The sequence below is a fragment of the Pongo abelii genome, chromosome 21 (genome assembly GCF_028885655.2).
Source record: "Pongo abelii isolate AG06213 chromosome 21, NHGRI_mPonAbe1-v2.0_pri, whole genome shotgun sequence".
Taxonomy (NCBI): Eukaryota; Metazoa; Chordata; class Mammalia; order Primates; family Hominidae; genus Pongo; species Pongo abelii.
This window is the reverse complement of record NC_072006.2, coordinates 8,570,068-8,594,496: the sequence shown is the minus strand read 5'-3', so window position 1 is coordinate 8,594,496 and position 24,429 is coordinate 8,570,068. Positions and strand designations below refer to the sequence as shown.

The 24,429-nt window shown below is 38.3% G+C and overlaps 1 protein-coding gene and 1 pseudogene across 12 annotated transcripts in view; both read left to right on the top strand.

The window, feature by feature from the left end:
- The window catches only part of SEL1L2 (SEL1L2 adaptor subunit of SYVN1 ubiquitin ligase), a 147,144-nt gene that overhangs the window by 11,798 nt on the left and 110,917 nt on the right, over positions 1-24,429 (top strand). For all 12 annotated transcript variants that reach the window (XM_054542035.2, XM_054542039.2, XM_054542041.2 and 9 more), the window contains exon 2: positions 23,198-23,253. In XM_054542035.2, the coding sequence (XP_054398010.2) occupies positions 23,198-23,253 (56 nt within the window). The remainder of the gene's footprint in view (positions 1-23,197; positions 23,254-24,429) is intronic.
- On the top strand, positions 5,466-5,561 carry LOC112130459 (U6 spliceosomal RNA; annotated as a pseudogene).

Sequence of the window (24,429 nt, the reverse complement as noted above, 5' to 3'; positions counted from 1 at the left end):
GGGGTTTGCCATGTTGGCCAGGCTGGTCTCAAACTCCTGACCTCAAGTGATCCACTCGCCTTGGCCTCTCCCAAAGTGTTGGAATTACAGGCATGAGCCACTGCACCTGGTGATTTCATTCTTTTTCATGGCTGAATAATATTTCATTGTGTATATTTTTATTTTATTTTTTATTTTTATACTTATTTTATATTTTTATATTTTCATGTATCTGTTGATGAATGTTTAAGTTGACTTCATATCTTGGTTATTGTGAATAGTGCTGCAATAGACATGGGGGCACAGGTGTCTCTTCAGTATACTGATTTCCTTTTCTTTGGATAAATAGTAATAGGATTGATGGATCATATGGTAATTCTATTTTTAGTTTTTTGAGAAACCTCTATACTGATTTCCATAATGGCTGTACCAATTTACTTTCCACCAACAGTGTTTAAATGTTCCCTTTTCTCCACATCCTTGCCAGCATTTGTTAATTTTTGTCTTTTTGATAATAGAGCCATTCTATTGTGTTTAGGTTTTAAATACATTTTGAGTGGATTTTTGTATGCCTTGTGTGATAAGGGTCCAATTTCATTCTTCTGCAGTGGATATACATTTTTCCCAACACCATTTGTTGAAGACAGTGTCCTTTCCTCATCATGTGTTCTTGACACCTTTGTTGGAAATCAATTGACCATAAATACATAAGTTTACTTCTGAGCTCTCTATCCTGTTCCGTTGGTCAGTGTGCCTGTTTTTAGTCCAGTATCATGCTGTTTTGAGTACTATAGATTTGTAATATATTTTGAAGTCAAGTAGTGTGATGTCTCTAGCTTTGTTCTTTTTGCTCAAGATTGTTTTGGCTATTTGGGGTCTTTGGTAGTTCCACACAAAACTGATGGCTGTTTTTTTTTTTTATTTTTGTGAAAAATAACATTGGGATATTTATAGAGATTGTATTGAATCTGTAGATTGCTTTGAGTAATATGGACATTTTTACAATATTAATTTTTCCAATCTGTGAATATAAGATATCTTTTTATTTATTTATGCCTCCTTGAATTTTTTTCATCAAATTTTTATAATTTTTAGTATACAGATCTAAAAGGTTTCTGTATCAAACAATTACTACTACTTTTTGGATCTATTCAGTAGGGTAGCATTTATTGGAGAGAGGACAGTCTTCAGCCTGGGGAGAGCTAGGGGAACAGACCCCCTTGCAGAACACATAAATACTCATGCATCAGCTTTATCTCAGCTTCATTGAGTTCTTTTTGTCTGACAAGAATCACTCTTCCCAATTCCACTCCACTTTTTTTTGCACATAAGGGTTCATAAGTCTCTCTGATTTTATGTATATCCCAAGAATTCTCTTTGCCAGTGATAGCCTTCTACCTGCTCCTAATGTATCCCAAGATCTATCCCCTCATCAATTGAAACTGCTTTCTCAAAGAACACCAACAGCTCATTGATTACCAATCCAGCAGCCTCTTGCTGTTCTTTCTACTAACTTCTGTGCACCATGTGACATTACTCACCATCTTCTTTTTCCCTCTTCCTCTGTATAGCCATCTCAGGCTCTTTCATGGGCTTGTCTTTCTCAATTCTCCTTTTAAATGCTGTGCCCAAGGTTCGGTGCTTGGCTTTCTTGCTCTTCGTATTCTATGCTTCTCTTGCTCTCACCCAAGCCCCACAACTTTGTTTACATGTGTGTCTATATCTCATACCCTCCTTCTAATCTCTAGACCAGCATATCCAGCTACATGATGATCATGAACCATGTATGCAGATTCCTTAAATCAACATGTGTTATCAAGGTTACTTCCTCCTGTGTTTTTTCTCTCATTAATGGCATCAACTATCCTTCCCTGCTCACCTTGTTCTCAAGTACTCCAAATTGCATGATTATACAGTTCTAATTCCCCTAAGTATCATTTAATTCAGTGTTTTTACAGATAAGACTGAGGCCCACCATGGTGAAATTGCTTCCCCCGGGTCATCTTGCAAAGCTAAATCTAGAACCAGAATCTCCTAAGCCTATATACTTATTCATTCCCTTATTCTTTTACCAAATCTTGTCAATTCTACGTCCTCAGGGGTTTTCCCATCTATGCATTTTCACTGTCTCAATTTAAAATCTCATTTTAGTATCTTTTAACTACACTAATGCACTTCTAACTTGCTTTTCTCTTATCCACATACGTTACTGCCAGAAATAATATTCCTCAACTCCAAATCTATCCTCATTATGTTCTCCTGCTGAGACATCCACTTTATATAGAATAAAGTTCTAATATCTTGTCCAGTAGTCAAAATCCTATGTAATTAGATCCTAGCTTCCTTTCTATTTTGTCTTAGCTACACACATATTTTATTTCAACCAATTCAAACTATTAGCTACTCAGTATACCTAGCTAACTCTCCCACCTCCATGTCTTTCTCAATCTGTTCTTCAGACGGTCTGTCAACAGGAATGGGCTGTCATCCGATCTTCTTCCCCATCACCGCCATAAATCTAAAGTATAGTATCTTGTTCATCTTTTAAAGTCTATCTCAAGTTCTACTTCCTCTTTAAAAAAACAAAACAAAAACAAAAAACAGTCCGGGCACTGTGGCTTATGCCTGTAATCCCAGCACTTTGGGAGGCCGAGGCCGGTGGATCACGAGGTCAGGAGATTGAGACCAGCCTGGCCAACATGGAGAAACCCCGTCTCTACTAAAAATACCAAAATTAGCTGGGTATGGTGGCGTGCACCTGTAATCCCAGCTATTCGGGAGGCTGAGGCAGGAGAATCGCTTGAACCCAGGAGGCAAAAGTTGCAGTGAGCAGAGATGGCACCACTGCATTCCAGCCTGGCAACAGAGCGAGACTCTGTCTCAAAACAAACAAACACAAACAAAAAACCTTGGTGGCTCATGCTTGTAATCCCAGCACTTTGGGACTTTGGGAGGGTGAAGCAAGAGGATCTCTTGAGCTCAGGAGTTCAAGACTAGCCCGGACAACATAGTAAGACCCTGTCTCTATAAACAAAAAACAAAACAAAACAAAAGTTTCCCAACCCCTTCCTAATAAGCACATTGTGCCTTTATTGTCCTGTGCATCAAAGTCTCATAATTGAGTTAGTTTTTAACTCCCTTAGCAGATTGCTAACTACGTGATTACAGAGATTGTGTTGTACTTGCCTTTTAGATCTCCTTTAGCTCATTGTAGAACTTGGCATTTAGTAGATGCTCAGAAGCACTTGTAAAATTAAATAGTAATTAACATACATGTAATGCTATACTTTGTAAAATACATTCCCAAAACCTGTGGAGTAGGTCATTCAGATGTTTTTATTATTCTAAATTTATAGATATTTAAAATTCTGAAGAACAGAGTTTAGTAGGACCTGAATTCTGTGGTGGGAATCAAAGGCTTTTACTCTGTGTTACCTCTGTTATTTTAAGTTTGAATTCTCCAAAGGACTGTGCTGCATATTTTCCTCACAATCATATTTACTTGCCTCAGGCTGTTTGTGCATACTATTAAACAGCCAGATGAAAAGTTAAAAATTCAATCAATCATCCAAATATTTTTAAATGTAATATACATATGTTTGCTTTCATATAGAACAAACAGCCAGGTGATTGATTGAGCTATTTGCTTTTCAACCAGTTGTTTGGCAGTATGATTATTACATTAACTCTAATAGTGACTATCAGTTTTTTATAGATTTTCTAATTTTACTGGATTCTTCTATTTATTTACTATAGTCATCTAGTCTTATTTATATCTTTTATCAGCCAATAAAATATAGTAAAAAAACCTGGTTCTTATGACTTCTTTAAGCCTGTCCCCACAGACTTGGAACCAAGATTATAATGCTGGGATTGAAGAGAATATTCTGAGATTGGATAAAATGATTTACACCCTGCAGCTTCCATGATTGAGAGATTTAGGGAGAAAAAAACAAGAAAACATTAACTCTGGAAACAAGCAGGAGTGTCTTTGAAATCATCAGGAATTCCCAAGAGACAAAATAATCGGTGGAATTGAATTCAAAGAGAAAACTTTTGTCCAAAATGTGCAAAAGGGAATACTGCTAGGAAAGATGTACAAGTAGGTTCGGGAAAAAAAGGAAGGAGCCCTGGTGCGGTGGCTCACGCCGGTAATCCCAGCACTTCGTGAGGCTGAGGCAGATAGATCACCTGAGGTCGGGAGCCTGGCCAACATGGTGAGACCCCGTCTCTACTAAAAATACAAAAATTAGCCGGGCATGGTGGTGGGTACCTGTAATAACAGCTACTTGGGAGGCTGAGACACGAGAATCTCTTGAACTCAGGAGGCAGAGGTTGCAGTGAGCCAAGATCATGCCACTGCACTCCAGCCTGGGGGACAGAGTAAGACTCTGTCTCAAAAAAAAAAAAAAAAAAAAGAGAGAGAGAGAGAGAAAAGAAAAAAAAAAAAAAAGCAGTAGGAGCAGCCTAGCAGTTCTGACCCCTACTCCCCTCTCAACCGCCACTACCACCATATACAGAGGAAAGGGCAAGACTTAGGAAAGACTAGATTACTAGATTGTTGGACCAACCCTCCCACTGAAATAAAATGATAAATGTAAAATACAAACTTCTTAAATGCATCAGAGAGTTGAGAAGACAGTGAAGTACCAGACAAAAAATCTAGGGAAAATCTAGAATCTAGAGAAGTAAGCACAAGTGCCCCTGAGCAGAGCCAGGACTTGCCCCATCCTGGCCCCAGCCCTGCACCTGAATATCAAAGCAGCTTTTGCCTCTGTGCTAGACAAGTGTAGACATTAGTTTTAATGGCCACACAAAGAGGATAGAATCCAATACTCTAGACCCGTCCAAGGTGAGAAGTATAATAGGAGACCTTTTCAACAGAAAATGCTATACTCTTAAAATAAGGGCACACTACCCCTTCCCAAGTTCAGGGATCAGCAGGACTTAACTTTTAGCAGAGCAAAGAGAAAAAGAAAAAGAAAACTATGTATCTCTCAGAAATTGTGCGGTCATGTGCCAGCCCTCACAGCTTGGGTTTACATTGCTTAGGGATTCCCAGGCACCCCAACCCTAGAACTAGATCTAAGGTTAGATCTAGGCACCTAGGTTAAACATCAGGAACCTGGCAAAAGTAAATTCGTGTTTTCTCCATGGAAAGACAACTTCATCATAGGCCTCAAAGAATCCACTCTGATAAAGTGTGCAGTAGATAGTCAAAAATAAGTGCAAAAGGAGACAAATTGCCATTAGGTGGGATCATTTGTGGTCGGCATTTGTGCCAGAGATATAGGATGCTACTGCAAATGGCTAGTGATATTCATGGAGTCTCTATCCCTAGAAGACTAGTTCTTGTTACATTCTGATAGCACACTCTGCAATACCCACAAAGTCACTGGTAGAAAGCTGAGGTAATTCGTTATAGCATTCACAGACAGGCTAACAGGGAAAATCCAAGCCTAACACAAGGACATTAGGACTCAGCAGTTCTTACATATTCTACAATTTGAACAATTCGGAGAGTATTGGCATGGCCCTTGCACAAGGGTGACTCACAAATTTGTGAAGCATTCCATATTTTTTAAAAAGCAAACATTTGAAGACTTTAAAACATAAAATACCATAATATGTATTTAGAGAGGTTACTTAATCCATGAAACAAGAACAGGCTTTAATGAAAGAAAAAAGATATTTTAGAAATGAAATATCTGATAGCCAAAGTGAAAACCTTAAGGCTGAATAGCAAAATTGTCATAACTGAAGAGCAACCTGGATGCTCAAGATCAAACTGAGAAATTCCCTCAGATTATAATACAAACAGACAGGGAGGTGATACATATGAAATAAAGGTTAAAGCACTTGGAGGATACATACAAACGTTACAATATCCATACAATAGGATTTCCAGAGAGAGAAAATAGAACTCAGAGGAAAAATAAATCAAATAAAATTCCCTAGATATGAAAAAAGACTCAAGTTTTTACATTAAGGCCCACTTTGTGCCAAGCAAGAACACTGGGAAAAGACCTGCTCATAGAAAATAGTGGTAAAATGTTAGTACTTTATGGATAATGAGAAAATCCTGAAAGTTTCTAAAGAGAAAAACATGTTATTTACAAACAAAAAGCACACTCTTGACTTCAGATTCTTTAGCCACACTGAGTATAAGAAGATACTAGAGAAATATTTTCTAAAATACTGAGGTGAAAGTGATTTTGAACTTAGAACTCTATAATCTGACAATCAGACAAGTGTAATGACATTTTCAAACATGAGACATTTTCATACATGAATGGATTCAGAAAATTTATCACCCACAAACCCTAGCTGAAATAATAGCTAGAAGACATGCTCCAGCAAAATGAAAAATGAATCCAAGAGAAGACTGGAAGTCAGTGGTAAGCCAAGTAACCTTTAAGACTTATGATAAATCTAAATAAAGGCTCATTTTATTTTTTAGAAATACAACAATCACAAAGATTTATTTTTTAAAATCCTTTTCACAGTAGCGACAGATGTTATAAAATAGCTAGGAATAAATTTAATGAAGGTGGAGTAAAATACCCAAGGAATAAAAATTAAAATGTATCTGGAGAACATTAAACAAAGAAACCTGAATAAATTAAAGCGTACATCTGAATGAATCTGTGTTGCAAATATGCCAAGTTTTTGTAAATTAACATTTCCAATCAATTGTAAATTAACAATTCCAGTCAAAATATCAACAGATTTCTAAATGAATCTGACAAGCTTATTCTAAAATTTATCTAGAAAAGAAATTATGCTGGAATTCCCAAGATAAGTTTCACAAAGAGGAACATAGAGGGAGTGTGTTTGTGTGTGTCCTCACACACACAGAGAAGTTCCTGCTCAACCAGATAGTAAAATATGCAATTATAAATATACAGTAATTAGAGTATTGCCAGAAGAATAGAGGAGGAGATCAGGAAAACAGAACAGAGAGTTAAAAAATGGACCAGTGTATGAACCCACTGTATGTTAGCACCCACTCATATACTGAATTTTATTCTATTGATTGTAAGATCTCTGAAGAAAGTGGTCCAACCTCTTTTTTTTTTTTTTAAAGTTTGCCCCTAGCACCCTGCACAGTTTCTTAATTTAAAATGTTGTTTGATTAAATACTTTTATTATAACACAGCATGTCATTCTGCTGCTGGATCTAAAATTTAGCCAAACTGCCTTTTAAGTTACAATAGAAAACTTAGAGTCAAAGAATCACAAGTTTGGAATTGTCTTCTGACATACCATGAAATAAAATCCAGAATCTCAAGGTTGGAAGACAGTTGTCTCTGCAACAGTGTTGACATTTAATTACTAAATATGGATAGACGTTTATGATGTTTTTAATTATTTTGCCATGACAAACAATACTATAAGGGATAACCTTGAACATGTTTCCTATAAAACATGTATAAGGGTTTGCTAGGGTAGACAAGAAGAAGTAAATTTGCTCATTTGAGAGGTAGTGTTCATCTCTTTCCTATTACATTTTAAAACCTTCTTTCAGGTACTAATGTAATAGGAAAGAGATGAATTATAATGATTGCTAGTGACAAATTGTCCATTTATTTAGGAAAAAATGGTAGATCCCACTTCATACGAATCACAAAAATGATCCAGATAGATTAAAAATATAAATTGTAGCCAGGCACGGTGGCTCATGCCTGTAATCCCAACACTTTGGGAGGCCGAGGTGGGTGGATCACCTGCGCTCAGGAGTTCGAGACCAGCCTGGGCAACATGGTGAAACCTCATCTCTACTAAAAATACAAAAAAAAAAAAAAAAATTAGCCAACTATGGTGGCACATGCCTGTGGTCCCAGCTACTCAGGAGGCTGAGGTGGGAGGATCACTTGAGCCTAGGAGGTGAAGGTTGCAGTGAGCTGAGACTGTGCCACTGCACTTCAGCCTGGATGACAGAGTGAGACCCCATCTCAAAAAAACACAAAACAAAACAAAAGCACATTGTAAAAACAAAACTATAAAAATAGTTTAAGGAAATACATGAAAATATAGATTCAAATGCTTGGTAAGAAAACTTTCTTGAACAAAACACAAACAAAAAGTTATAAGTGAGGAAGGAATGGATAATTTTCACTGCTTCAGGATTTAAGACCTCTATGGTGAAAAGGATACAATAAACAGTTAAAAGGCTGAAAACAGACTGAAGAATATATTTACAACATACACACCATATCAAATAACATCTAGAACATATAAGGAATTCCTAAAGATTTTTTTAAAAAAAGAGCCTGATAGAAAAATGGGCAAATGACCTAACAGTCAGTTCCTTAGAGAGGAAATATAAATGCTCCCAAATGTGAAAAGATGGTTAACTGTACCAGTAATCATGCAAATGAAAATTAACAGTGAGACACCAGTATTATCACAATACATTGACAAAAATTGAAAAGTGCCAGTTATGGTGAGAAAAAATTAATATTCCTATATAGTAATAGATATAGTATATATAATATATATAGTAATATATATAGGAATATTAATTTCCATTAATTAATATGTGTGACAGTATTTTCTTTTTTGAGACAGAGTTTTACTTTTGTTACCCAGGCTGGAGTGCAATGGCACGATTTTGGCCTACTGCAAACTCCACCCGCCAGGTTCAAGTAGTTCTCTTGTCTCAGCCTCCCGGAGTAGCTGGGATTACAGGCACCTGCCACCACGCTTGGCTAACTTTGTATTTTTAGTACAGACAGTGTTTCACCATGTTGGCCAGGCTGGTCTCCAACTCCTGACCTCAGGTGATCTGCCCACCTCAGCCTCCCAAAGTGCTAGGATTAGAGGCGTGAGCCACTGCATCCGGCCATGGCAGTATTATATATAACATACATATACTAAGTGTGGAAGTAGAATGGTAGCTTTTTGGAATGCCAATTTGACATTATCTATTAATATTTAAAATGAGCACACTACCTCTCAAATGAGCAAATTTACTTCTTCTTGTCCACCCTAGCAAACCCTTATACATGTTTTATAGGAAACATGTTCAAGGTTATCCCTTACAGTATTGTTTGTCATGGCAAAATAATTAAAAACATCATAAATGTCTATCCATATTTAGTAATTAAATGTCAACACTGTTGCAGAGACAACTGTCTTCCAACCTTGAGATTCTGGATTTTATTTCATGGTGTCAGAAGACAATTCCAAACTTGCGATTCTTTGACTCTAAGTTTTCTATTGTAACTTAAAAGGCAGTTTGGTTAAATTTTAGATCCAGCAGCAGAATGACATGCTGTGTTATAATAAAAGTATTTAATCAAACAACATTTTTAATTAAGAAACTGTGCAGGGTGCTAGGGGCAAACTTTAAAAAAAAAAAGAGGTTGGAGCACTTTCTTCAGAGATCTTACAATCAATAGAATAAAATTCAGTATATGAGTGGGTGCTAACATAAGTGACAAGGGAGTACCACTTCCTGAAGATGTACCAAGAATGGATGGGTCATTGAAGGCAGTAGTATCCAGTGAGACCTACAGGTAGGAAGGCAAATTTATTTAGTTACTTAACAGATATGTATTAAGAATCTGTTATAGGACAGGAACTATGGTAGGCATCTGGCTCTAATGTTGAAACAGGAAAGACATGTCCTGGAAGGATGAATAACAATTGGATATTCAGAAAAGAACAGGAAAGCATTCCAAATTAGAAGTGCACAAATAAGTAAAATACATGGGTGTGAGAATGAGTAGAATGTACATATGGGGTAGGAGGATACTACCACTTCAATAAGAGCAAGGTGTAGTGGGAAATAAATTGGTTAAGAAAAATAAGATTGGATTATTGAAAGGCTTAAATTGTCAGACAGAAGAAATTAAAAGAAACTTTACTGAGTGCCTAGCAAATGTCAAGCACTTTCACATCCATGATCTCATTTATTTCTGGGAATAACTCTTCCCACTTCCCACCCACAACTGTACAATTCAAAGAAAAACAAAACACAACAATGTTTTACCTGTTCATGGGGATGTTGGCATGTAATGAGTAAAACATGATGGAAGATTTGGAGCTTGAGAAAGTGATGATCCCCTTGACAGGGGAAGAATATTGGAGAGAGGAAGGTGACTTGGGAGGGGGCACATGAGAAAGAATGATTTAGTTTGTGGGGACATTGGGACTTAGAAATGACAGGAATATATTCAGGCCACCTTGCTGCCTATTTAATAATATTTCAGCCACTTCAACCACTGACAACAAAACAAGTAGTTTGAGTATTCCCACTCTTCATCACAACCCTAAGTGGAAACTTTCTATCTATTGCAAAATTTCAGCCTTTCAACTAAAGTCACTGTGTACCTCTAAGCTTAAAAGCTTTAGTGCCCTATTTCTAGAGGACATAATCACATCTTACAATCACCATTAACAAAGCCTTCATACTTTGTATGAATAGAATTAACTAAGTTAATATATCCATTATACATTTTAGTTCATACATTTGAGCAAGCAAGAAATACAACAATTTTTTCAACATTGGAATGTAATTTCTGTTTAATATCAAGCTAATACGTTTAATGTCAAGCTATTGTAGTGTTAATTTCTCTTTACCACCTCTCTAGCTCTCTCCCTACTCCTAGTCCAGGGAATGTTTTCTCATTTTGGAAGGAGAGCACAGAAAGCCTTGCAGTTACTTTGATGTTATATCCCAGTTATTCTACATTTATTCTATTGTCCAGATTGTAAGTCCTTTCTTTTCCTCCAACAGCCAGGAAAATTCCTTTCTTTCTACCACATCACTATTTTTTTCTGAAGCAATGAGCAACTCACTGACTAAATTGGGAAAAGGCCACAGGTACAAAAAAGAACCAAGAAAAACCATCAGTTAATATTGTCATCAGTTAATATGTTCCACCGCATACTCTCACTTATAATTTGCATTTCTCCAAAATTATTTCTCACCTAATCAATAATTAATCATAAGAATAACATTTATTAGGCACTTGCTATGTGCTAGGCACTGTGCCAGGCACATTGCATAAATTATTCAACTATCCTTCAAGGTTGCTGTTAAGCTCTTTACTTGTATCTACAGGAGGTAATTAGGCTTCTGGAAGGAATATTCTCAGCAAAGCTGAGTTATTTGGCCTTCTCTACTCAGTTAAACTTCATAAAAATTAAAATAAGTAACAGAACTATTCCAGAAAAGAATAAATAAAAGCCTAGTCCCCAGTAACTTTAGTTTTTATGGAAATTTTGCTATCTTTGCACTTGAAGAAGGAAATGATGAGGAAGAGAGAATAAAAGACTATGAAATATCTTTTCAAGACACTGACACTAAATTATAGACTTTCAGAACATCTACTATATTTTAATTTGTATAACTAAGCCATTAGCCTATTACCAAATATATAAAAATACATCAAAATGTATCTGTATTCAGAGACCTTGAAATATCCAGATCTGGTCTAATTATGTAGAAATAATGATTGTAAATCATTTCTGTTAAGAGAAGAATGGAATAGCTCCCTTCTATGCATGCAATTCTTGCTGTATGGATGTTACAATTATTATATGACTGAGATGGCTCTCTAGGGAACCAAGGTGTTGTCAGAGCATAGAGGTTGGGGGCAATAATACCCGTCACCCTCTTCATGTCAGGGCTCTGGAGAAGAGAAAAGCTGTGTCCTTCAGAATGGGAAGAGCTTAGGTGAGTGGCAGTTAGAATTTGTATTCTTACCCTTAATGCCAGACAGAACCAGGAAGGTTAAGGAAAATTGCCTCCATATGGTTGAAAGTAAGATGGCACTCCCACTAGCGAGTAGGGAAAGGTTCTTGTGAAATTCTACCAGGAAAAGGAATGAGCTGGGACCAGGCAGAAGGCAGTTGAGATATTATAACCAGAGATCTGTCAGTGTATCTAAGACTGTGTCTGTGCCTTTTATATATTTTTTCTTCTTTCTTGAGTTACTAAATCTGTTTTGAAAATGCCAGTCAGTTTTACATGCGGTAAGGGGAACCAAGAAAAGAGGTTTCAAGGAAAAGGGGGTAAGAGCAGTGATCAGAGCGAGAAAAAGCCAGAGAGAAAGTAAAGTTCAGCAGGAGCTGCTTCTTCCAGGGCTTACAAAGTGTAGCTTCTTCACTTTACTTCAGTAAGGGAAATGCTTTTCTCACAGATGCTAATGCTACTTCCTTTAAAAAGATAGGTTTTGTCTGGGCACAGTGGCTCGCTCCTGTAATCCCAGCACTTTGGGAGGCCGAAGCGGGTGGATCACGAGGTCAGGAGTTCAAGACCAGCCTGGTCAATATGATGAAACCCTATCTCTACTAAAGATACAAAAATTAGTTGGGCGTGGTAGCTCGTGCCTATAGTTCCAGCTACTCAGGAGGCTGAGGTAGAAGAATCGCTTGAACCCGGGAGGCAGAGATTGCAGTGAGCTGAGATTGTGCCACTGCACTCCAGCCTGGGTGACAGAGCAAGATTCCATCTCAAAAAAAAAAAAAAAAAAAAGACAGAAAAGACAGGTCTCTGGTAACAGAGAAAGAGAGGGGAACTTACATTTGTTATTAAAGTGCCACGTATTTAATAAAACACCAAACAATTTAAACTTTGATTCTATTCTGTCTTCACACGTACTCCAAAAGGTAGGAACAGTATTTCTGTTCCCATTTTATAGAAAACTGAGGCTCAGGGAGGTTAAATAACTTAATAATTTATCCAACTTCTTCACATGGTTAAATAAGAAAATATGAAATGACTATTTCTAAACATCATTTGGTGGCCGGGCGCAGTGGCTCACACCTGTAATCCCAGCACTTTGGGAGGCCGGGGTGGGCGGATTGCCTGAGGTCAGGAGTTTGTAACCAGCCTGGCCAACACAGTGAAACCTCGTCTCTACTAAAAATAGAAAAATTAGCTGGGTGTGGTAACGGGCGCCTGTAATCCCTGCTACTCGAGAGGCTGAGGCAGGAGAATCGCTTGAACCTAGGAGGCAGAGGTTGCAGTGAGCTGAGATTGTGCCATTGCACTCCAGCCTGGGCGACAGAGCGAAATTCCATCTCAAAAAATAAGAAAGAAGAAATTAGAAACAAGAAGAAAGAAGAGGAAGAAGAAGAAGAAGAGGGAAGAAGAAGGAAGAAGAAGAAAGAAGAAAACAAACATCAATTGGTGATGTCCAAAAATAAGCATCTCACAAATTAAACCAAAAAAGAACCTAGAGTCATACATGCATACCTTGTTTTCTTGCCCTTCACTTTATAGCACTTCACAGATGCTGCATTTTTTATAATTTGAAGGTTTGTGGCAACCCTGTGTTGAGCAAGTCTATCAGCACCATTTTCCCAACAGCATATGCACATTTCATGTCTCTGTCACATGTGGTAATTCTCATAATATTCCAAAAGTTTTCTTTATTATTATATCTCTTACGGTGGTCTGTGATCAGTGATTTTTTTTTTTTTTTTTTTCGAGACAAAATCTCGCTCTTGTCACCCAAGCTGGAGTGCAGTGGTGGTGCAACCTCGGCTCACTGCAACCTCCGCCTCCCAGGTTCAAGCGATTCTCCTGCCTCAGCCTCCCGAGTAGCTGGGACTACAGGCGCTTGCCACCACACCCAGCTAATTTTTGTGTTTTTAGTAGAGACGGGGTTTCACCATGTTGACCAGGATGGTCTTGATCTCTTGACCTTGTGATCTGCCCGCCTCTGCTTCCCAAAGTGCTGGGATTACAGGTGTGAGCCACTGTGCCCGGCCAAAGACTTGTAGGTTTTTAAGGAGATGGAAACAGTACTTAAGGAAAATTATTCTAAGGGTAGAAGGAAATTAGATTAAAATGAGAACAATTATAATTAAATATATTAGGAGGCTATTGTATGAACGCAGGCATGAAATGACTGGGTCTGATTTATGCTGTGCTTTCCTCAGAAAACTAAGTACTCACCCAACAAAAATCCCATTGGGAGAATTTTCTCTGGGCCCTTGTAGTGCAAATCATCTCTCTTCTTCTATGTGTCACCAGTTTTCTCCCCATTTCTGGTACTTACTGTCTGCACACTTCTAGTCATTTATTCCCAGCCTGACCTGCTCTCGTAACTTAGTCCCAGGTTTTAGAATCATCCCAGGTTTTAGAATCATGCCTCATTACTATTTGTCTCACCTCTGTCAGCCTGAATGAGTGTCTTCTCTGGATTCTCCTGTTACCTGTGTTTTTCTGCTTTCCATTCATCACAGTGTGATTCCCAGGGCTTTACTTCTTAAGTGGCAGCCTATGTGGGAATCAGCAGATTATCCCTTCCTACTTCCTGACCTCCTGCACCTATAGCTGTCCACTCCAAATTCCCCACTGGCCCAGCTCAACCCTCACATCATGCCAGAGAGAAGAGGTGAGGACTGAGCATTGAGAAATACAAAATCATTAGGGGACTCAAAACAAAAGGGAAACTCTCAAATAGGGGTTTAGAAGGAAGAAGGATATCGGAGATAGTATAAGGTCACAGAAGCTGGTGTACAACAGCGTCTAAAAAGAAAGACTGTAAAGCTAAGCAAATATGTCTGGGGGAAGATGTCATTGAATGAGACAAGAAAAAGAAGTCATTACTGGCCTTTGAGAAAGAAGTTATCTATGTGAAAAGGTTAAAAGCTAGATTTCAAGAATGTAAAGTAGGAAAAAAAAGGCTATTAAGAAGCAGAGACGGCCACCAGCACTTTGGAAAGCCGAGGCGCATGGATCACGTGAGGTCTCGGGAGCTTGAGACCAGCCTGGCCAACATGGAGAAACCCGTCTCTACTAAAAATACAAAATTAGCCGGGGGTGGTGGTGCATGCCTGTAATCCCAGCTACTCGGGAGGCTGAGGCAGGAGAATCGCTTGAACCCAGGAGGCAGAGGTTGGGGTGAGCTGAGATTGTGCCATTGCACTCCAGCCTGGGCAACAAGAGCGAAACTCTGTCTCAAAAAAAAAAAAAAAAAAATAGAAGAGATAGCAGATAGCAGAGCACACCACACATTTACAATGTGCTCAATGAAAAAGGGCAGGTTGCATTTGGGGGTGGGGTGGGGTGGGGTCCTTGGGCTGGCTCTTCCTATGCTGTCAATTTCTTACACAAAAGCAAGGATTGCAAAGACTCCAAATTCAAACTTGGCCTCCCAGGTTTTTAATAAAGATATATTTGACAAAATAGGGGGATAGAACATATTTTCTTTAACTGTTAGCTTGATTGATGACATTTAAATATTTAGACATACAGGCCGGGTGCCGTGGCTCATGCCTGTAACCCCAATACTTTGGGAGGCCGAGGCGGGTGGATCATGAGGTCAGGAGTTCAAGACCAGCCTGGCCAACATGGTGAAACCCCATCTCTACTAAAAATACAAAAAAAAATTAGCTGGGAGTGGTGGCACGTGCCTGTAATCCCAACTACTTGGGAGGCTGAGGCAGGAGAATCGCTTGAGCCCAGGAGGCAGAGGTTGTAGTGAGCTGAGATGGCGCCTTTGCACTCCAGCCTGGGTGACAGAGCAAGAGTCCATCTCAAGGAAATAAATATATATATTTAGGCATATAGAATGTGGACTCCCATTTGTATTCCTACTCTAGGCTGTGCAAATATTAGGGTCAGGCCTCTGGTAACGGGGTGAAGGTAGGGGAAAATGGTTTTTCTGCTTTTTAATTGTTATTCTCATTTTTATTTTTATTTTTTATTTTTGATATGGAGTCTCACTCTGTTTCCCAGGCTGGAGTACAGTGGTTCAATCTCAGCTCACTGCAGCCTCTGCCTCCCGGGTCCAAGCAATTCTCCTGCCTCAGCCCCCCGAATAGCTGGGACTACAGGCATACGCCACCACGCCTGCCTAATTTTTGTATTTTTAGTAGAGACGGGTTTCACCATGTTGGCCAGGCTGGTCTCGAACTCCTGACCTCAGGTGATCTGCCCACCTCGGCCTCCCAAAGTGCTGGGATTACAGGCATGAGCCACCGCACCTGGCCTATTGTTATTCTGATTTTTTTTTTTTTTTTTTTTGCTGCTCCAGATTGTTTGTTTAGATTGGGGAAACTGCCAAATATTTCAAGGAAATGAGAAAGAATATAAGAGAGAATGAGAAAGTCAAGATATTGGCTAGCAAGGGTTGATGAACAGAACAATAGTCCTTGGAAGTTAAGTAAGGTGAGTGAACTGGATGGAGTTAGACAACACCAGGGACAAAAAAGAGGTGAGTCTACACTAGAGAAATAAATGGTGAAGCCAGGAGTTAAAGCATTTTGAAACTGTCATGAGAAATTAGACCTGGAAAGAACTATAATAGAGAGTTTTTTTATATTTTATTCTTCTTCTTCCTCTTCTTTTTTTTTTGAGATGGAGTCTTGCTCTGCTGCCTAGGCTGGAGTGCAGTGGCATGATCTTGGCTCACTGGAACTCCGCCTCCAGGGTTCAAGCAATTCTCCCGCCTCAGCCTCCCAAGTAGCTGGGATTATAGGTGCATGCCACCATGCCCAGCTAATTTTTGTATTTTTTTTTAGTAGAGATGGGATTTCACCATGTTGGCCAGGTGGGTCTTGAACTTCTGACCTTGTGATCTGCCTGCCTCGACCTCCCAAAGTGCTGGGATTACAGGCATGAGCCACTGTGCCTGGTCGATATTTTATTCTTCTAATCCTTTTCTCAATGCTAGGAATATATTCTGTATGATTTATTTTGTCATTAGTTATTGGTCTACCTTAGCTTCAGAGAATTGAGATTTTTGAACCAAGAAGTCCTAATAGGCTGAAAACACAGAATCATTTCAGTTGTCCATTGCTGCATTAACAACCCAAAACTTAGTGAGTTCAAACAACAATGATTTATTACTCCTATAATCTCATAATTCTGTGGGTTGACTGGGTGGTTTTTCACTGATCTCATTTGGACTCACTCTCATGCAGTTTCATGCAGCTGGTGGTCAGCAGAGACAGCTGGGATGGCTGGGCCTCTCTGTCCACATGGTCTATTATTCCTTGCTTCTTCAAGACATGGTGGTCTCACGGCATTGCTCCAGGAGGGTAAAGGAGGCTGCGAGGCCTAAGGACTAGCCTTGGAAGTTGAAGTGTCGTCTGCCACATTTCAGTTGGTCAAAGAAAGTCAAAACGGCCGCCCAGACATAAGGAGTGGGAAAAAATAATCTCCATCTCCTGATGGGAGGACTGGGCAAAGTCACACTGCAAAGCGACGTGAATACAAGGAGTTGTGATTCCCTGGGGGCCATTGTTGTAACAATCTACAATAGTCCACCCTTAGGCCTCAACGATTCATGTCTCTTTCATGAATCTCATCCTCCCAAAATTGCCCAGGTCTCATTTTATCATATCATCAAGCTCAGAATCCATGATCTCATGGTCTGTATGAAGTCAAGATGTCGATGAAGTTCCTTAGGTATAGTTCTTTAATTCAGGCACCTGTAAACTAAAAAGACAAGTTATTCCCCTATGCCTTCACATACCCAATGTACACTGGAGAGACAGCAAAACCACATTAGACACTGCTGTCCCAAAAGGAGAGACATACTAGTCACTGGTCCATGGCAATTTGGAAATCTAGCCAGGTGCATGTTGGAAGATTCCTCTACTCCAGGGACAGGCAGTGTTTATTAATTAGGGCCCAGTTCTACCCTCTGGAAGTGGTTCCTTAATGTATTGTTCTATTTGGCTCTTGGCAATACCCTCTGGGCTTGGCTCTGCCTTCTGAGTCGTCCTTCCTTTTACGTAAGAAATGGCCCATGTTTGTGGCTGAGTAGCTTTCTCATGCTGTCTCCTATTCCTAGAAAGATGGAGGCCCAGAGGCCTCTTCTCATTTTGAACTGTCTCAATTTCTTTTAACCCAAGCTAGTGGCTTTTGTTCAACACAACACTTTTAAAAACCTTGTAAGTCTTCTATGAATCTGATGGGCTTCCCCTCCATGCCCCAAACCACATGGATAATTCTTTCGGAGGCAGTAGGCTGTAGTGCTAGCTTCTTCCCTACCACTTCAAACTTCTTCTATCTCAGTGGAAGGGGAGGAGTAAATCAAAGCTGTAGTGTGCATAGGATGGTGTGTTTCATGTTATGTAAATTGATATGTCCCATAAAATGTTCTGCATAAATCAGATTTTTGTTTTTTAAAAAATGGAGTTGATGTCATTACAGAAACTTGCCACTTAAAATCAGCCTATTATGAATCCTTTGGTAAGGTTTGGAGTGGCAATGGTGTAGAAAGAAGAGCTCTGGAGTCAGACCTGCATTTGAATCCCACTCTGCCCTGTGACCTTGGACAAGTGACTTATTCTCACTTGGTGAGAACACAGATATTCTCTGCTTGCTATTTCGGTGGGTTGTTATGGAGATTGAAGATAAAGTGTCTAAAGAATCTAGCATATAATAAATTACAGTTAGAGCTATAATTCTAGAGATGAATGAAACTTTAGTCCTCTTCCAAGGCTAACTCCACATCAGACATTTTTGACGGTATACGCTATTATATATATTTATTTATTCATGATGATAATGAACTACTGATCTATTATGTGCATTATGAAACATATCCCTAAAATAGAGATAATGAAGGAGATTTTTTAAAGCCTCAGGCAAGTAGATCTAATATTTTCTTCCTGCACCCGGTAGATTGTGGTTTTTTACAGGGAGTGCTTGAATTTGTGGGAATTTCAGCATCATGTAGGGGAAGTGATAAAACAGTGGTGCAGATCTCTAGCAATCACTAGTGTTTCTCAAGTGGTACAAAACAAGCTACTCTAAAGTATTATGGGACATATTATTTGTAACAGAATGTTTTCCCTAGTAGCCAATGGAAACTTCTTTTTCTTTAGGTAAAAAATCTAAAAGCCTGAAATTTAGAAAATAAACACCCTTGTCGTAATTTTCAAAAGTGTTTTGGCTTGCACATCTTCTGCTGGAAATAATGAACAATTGCTGTTATCTTCATGTTATGTTTTAAGCTACTGAATAGTTAATTCCTTCAGTTATATGCTGATGCTTCCTTCCATTTCCCTAATTCTTTTATCTACACTTATCCTACTTTTGATTACTGCTTTTAGCCCTGTAATTTTCATGTTACTCTTTGACCACTGACAGTTTGATTTTCTGGACCAGTGTATAATATAAACTTTACTCCATTTAATATCTATAATTTTCTTCTCTCACTCAAATACACATGACACTTTGTACTTCTGTGTCTGTACGTTCTGTACATACTAACTCTAATTTTATTCTGTGTACTTTGGGGAATATAATAATGGGAATTTACCAAATCACATTGCTTTTTCTAGTTTACTTTTTCTAGTTGTGATAATGGAGTTTAAAAACTGCTAGACATTTTATGTGACTATAATATCAGTCACGATGTCTGATTTCTAATACACAAATATAATTAGGCTAAAGAATTTTCTTTGAAAGATACTATAATTGAGAGATGTCACATTATAGGCAAAGCATTAATAAGTGCTAGTAACATGAATTCTCTAATTATGGTTTAATTGCCATAGTCCCTTTTAAACTACTAATGTGTTAGGTTGGTGCAAAAGTAATTGTGGTTTTGGGCTGTGAATTTTAAATAATTATAACTAGGCTCAAACACATCTTTGTTAATCAAAATAAGAACCATTGCAATCAACACATTTTTGCCAAGGAGAAATAAGTTTGTTTATTCCCATAGTGTAAAAATCCATGCTTCAGGATTCAGCAGACTCTTGGAAAGCATTTTCTGAATCTTGCTGGTTGTGGAGGCATTTTCCCTGCAAAAAGTTGTCGAGATGTTTGAAGAAGTGGTAGTCGGTTGGCAACAGGTCAGGTGAATATGGCGGATGAGGCAAAACTTCAAAGCCCAATTCGTTTGACTTTTGAAGCTTTGGTTGTACGACGAGCGGTCAGGCCTTGTCCTGGAGAAGAATTGGGCCCTTTCTGTTGACCAATGCTGGCTCAGGCATTGCAGTTTTCGGTGTATCTCTTTGATTTGCTTAGCATACTTCTCAGATGTCATGGTTTCACTGGGATTCAGAAAGCTGTAGTGGATCAGACCGGCAGCAGACCACCAGTGACCATGACCATTTTTGGGTGCAAGTTTGGCTTTGGGAAGTGCTTTGGAGCTTCTTCCTGGTCCAACCACTGAGCTGGTCATCACTGGTTGTCATATAAAATCCACTTTTCATTGCCCATCACAATCCGATCGAGAAGTGGTTCGTTGTTAAGAGAAGAGGACACTTAAAATGATGATTTTTCAAACTTTCGTTCAGCTCATGAGGTACCCATTTATCAAGCTTTTTCACCTTTCCAATTTGCTTCAAATGCCGAACAACCATAGAATGGTCGACGTTAAGTTCTTTGGCAACTTCCCAGGTAGTTTTAACAGGATCAGCTTTGATGACTGCTCTCAATTGGTCGTTGTCAATTTCCGATGGCCAGCCACTATGCTCCTCATCTTCAAGGCTCTTGTCTCCTTTGCAAAACTTTTTTTTTTTTTGAGACGGAGCTCTGTCACCCAGGCTGGAGTGCAGTGGGTCGATCTCAGCTCACTGCAAGCTCTGCCTCCTGAGTAGCTCCCAAGTAGCTGGGACTACAGGCGCCCGCCACCACGCCCGGCTAACTTTTTTTTGTATTTTTAGTAGAGATGGGCTTTCACCGTGTTAGCCAGAATGGTCTCGATCTCTCGACCTCGTGATCTGACCACCTCGGCCTCCCAAAGTGCTGGGATTACAGGCTGAGCCACCGCGCCCCGCCCTCCTATGCAGAACTTCTTGAACCACCACTGCACTGTGCGTTCGTTAGCAGTTCCTGGGCCAAATGTGTTGTTGATGTGGCAGGTTGTCTTTGCTGCTTTACGACCCATTTTGAACTCAAATAAGAAAATCGCCCAAGTTTGCTTTTTGTCTAACATCATTCCATAGTCTAAAATAAACATAAAATAAACAGCAAGTAATAAGCAAAAAACATGAAGTGAGAAATGCCCATTAAAATGATGTGTAACATAACCACATTCATTTAAGTAATGTATTCTAATATCAAACGGCAAATTCCAACAATGCAAAAACTGCAAGTACTTTTGCACTCACATGTAATATCCTGAAGGCATCTTAAATCCTTTAAAGAAGTCAGTTCTATATAATAATAATTATTTTATATACCTAACATTTATTAAAAACTATATATTACTGTGCTAAATATATAAATGATCTCATTTAATTATCATAAGAATTAATGAAATAGTTACAAAATCAAGACTAGAATATAGGCCTGTTTGACTTAAAGCCAGATGGTAGACCATGAGGCTACATTGCCTCTGATGTTGAGTATTCATGGTCCCAATATAATCACTCGACAAACTTGGGATAAAGTTTTATTTATAATAACATTTAATAAAACTTATTCATATCTTGAACCTAAGGAACAATCCTAATGTATATAATAGTATCAGATATGTATCATCTTTAAAATAATTTGGTATGCCTTAGTAATGCCTTGCTCACTAGGCAGTTTTTGAATATTTATTTATTTAAGACAGGGTTTCGCTCTGTCACCCAGGCTTGAGTACAGTGGCACAATTTCCGCTCACTGCAGCCTTGATTTCCCAGGCTCAGTGATCCTCCCACCTAAGCCTCCTAAGTAGCTTGGATTTCAGGCGCGTGCCACCATAGCTGGCTAATTTTTGCACTTTTTGTAGAGACAGGGTCTCACTATGTTGCCCAGGCTGGTCAAAACTCCTGGGCTCAAGGAAGCCGGCCACCTTGTCCTTCCAAAGTATTGGGTTTACAGGTGTGAGCCGCCACACCCAGCCTAATTTTTATTTAGAATTTGCCGGTTATTTCTCTAATTTGACAGAGCACTAAATATGAATCAATCTGGGACCAGTTCCTATAAGGTCTAGATTACAAAGTAAACAAAACAGATGTAGAATTGTGAGGCTGCTGCCAAGTACTAAAGTTCACCAGTAAGTGAAAGAATAAAACATCAAATTAATAAATACAATGGGCTGGGCGCAGTGGCTCATGCCTGTAATCCCAGCACTTTGGGAGGCTGAGGCAGGTAGATCATCTGAGGTCAGGAGTTCAAGACCAGCCTGGCTAACATGGCAAAAACATCGCCTCTACTGAAAATAGAAAAATTAGCTGGGGGCAGTGGTGCATGTCTGTAACCCCAGCTACTTGGGAAGCTGAGGCACGAGAATTGCTTAAACACAGAGGCAGAGGTTATAGGGAGCCAATATCGTGCCACTGCATCCAGCTTGGGTGACAGAGTGAGACTCTGTGTCCAAAAAAAAAGTAGAAATAAACAAATTAATTAATAAATACTATGTCAGAAATAACATTAGAAAATTTATGACCTGTTCTTAAAAGCTTTTGACTTTTTGGAAATACAAAATTTTGACTATTTCATATTGGTTTGTGGTCAAATTCTTCAGCCTGTTAAATGTGAACGTATCACATATTTGCATTTTTTTACTTCCCAAAACATATGATCATTTTTACAATGCATCAAATTTGTTTACAGCAATTGAAAATTTGTCAATCCTAGTAATGTAGTAAAGTTGAAATATCATGATGTGTTATCCTGTCATCTCACGTTTTCAGACTTGTTTCTCTAAGAAAGTGAAGAAATTTCAAGCACTGTGCAAAAATAAATAGGCCAATGATTATGCATGTATTCTATATGATATATATATAGTCTTTATAAAAAAAGTATTAAAATTGGTTCATTAAAAATTCATTGAAAGTTATTTTCTCAAATTTCAAAGCCTGGTATAATTATCAGTCTACATTTCTCAGATGTTTGTATCATTCAATTAATTTTTAGTATCTCTCTGACATATGGATGAGTCTATAAAAATATAAAATGTTATATTTCCTCTTCTATGTTTTAATATCTTCTATTAATAGATGGCACTTATTTATATAGATACATTTAATTAAATACATTTCTAGCTCAGAAAGTTTTCTACTATTGTAATTAGCTCCATGATTTATAGAACTCTTTCATGTTATTAACTCAATTTCAGAATGCTTGATTTAAAGTATATAGATTGTCTCTGGTGTCAAGTTCTAGCTTTACAAATTATCAGTGAAGGAATTATTTTTAGCACATTATTAGGAACTCTAAATTATAAATTATTGTCAACAATTATTCTTAGAGTTCTAAAAGTTTTCTAGAAGTTTTTTAACAAGAAATTGTATTTAGTGAAATTTTAAAAAGAAAATGCTTTTAAATTTTATTTAAAAATTTTGTGTATTGCAGCTATCAAAGCAGAAGAACATAGTAAAAGACAAAAGGAAAGAAATGTCACCACACAGGTAAATATTTTGCCAAATCTTTACATTTTTTAATAGAAAATTTAGGCTATAGGCACTGTTTTTATTCAGGATACTCAGAATTATTAACTACTGTCTCTGTTTTTTTTTAAATTCTCAATCAATATTATTCTTTCATTCATTCAACAAACATTTGCTTAGTCAACTGTGAGAGGATAAGACTGTCTTCAGGCCTGAGCCTTCTAAGTTGTGGACTGTCTGAGGTCCTAAATATTAGATTGGTGCAAAAGTAATTGTGGTTTTTGCCATTACTGTCAATGGTAAAAACTGCAATTACTTTTGCAAAATATTAAGACACAAAGAGCAGAGACCCGCCTGGCTTATAAAGTCACAGATGCTTATTAAACGTTATCAATCTTATGATGTCTTTGCACATTTTCGAAGTAGGGGATTCAAATTTTCAGTTTATTCTCAACCCAGCAATGATTTACTCCTATAAATATGTGAAGTAAAGAAGTGACTTTCCGTCTCACACTGAGTGAAACCAAAGCATTACAATGGCTTGCTTATTGGGCTTTATGGTCTTGCCCTCAGGTTTTTTTTTCTCTGATATCAGCTCCTACTACTGTCTCCTTGATGTCATTGCGTCTACACTGGGCTCCATGCTGTTCCTCAGAAACCCCAGACATGTGCCCCCCTTTCCTGTTCTCTCTGCTTGGAATACCTTTGCACCTAGATGTCCATAGGGCTCCCTTCCTTCACCTTCATCTTTTCAGAAGGTCCTTTCCTGGACCTTCTCTAAACTTACAATCACTCCTCTAAAATTGCAAATCCTGTCAAACACTTTCTTCTATCCCCCTTCCTTGCTGTATTTTTCTTTTCAAAATTATCACCATGCAACATACAGTATTTTATTATATTTGTTGCCACTCTCCCTCCACTAGAGTACAAACTCCATGAGAGCAACGGTTTTGTTTGTGGTGTTCATTGCTGTTATCCCCAGCCACTAGAACAGTGCCTGGCACTTAGAAGACACTCAATAAATGTTTATTGAATTAATGAGTAAGTCTTAAATCCAAATGGAGGAAGTAAACTGAGAAATATTAATGCAAATTAAAAACCCTTTGTATATTGCAACCTTTTCTAAACCCCTCTGAATATAGCTCCTCTCTTACCACTATAACTACCACATCCCATAATTAGCAGTGGGATTATTAT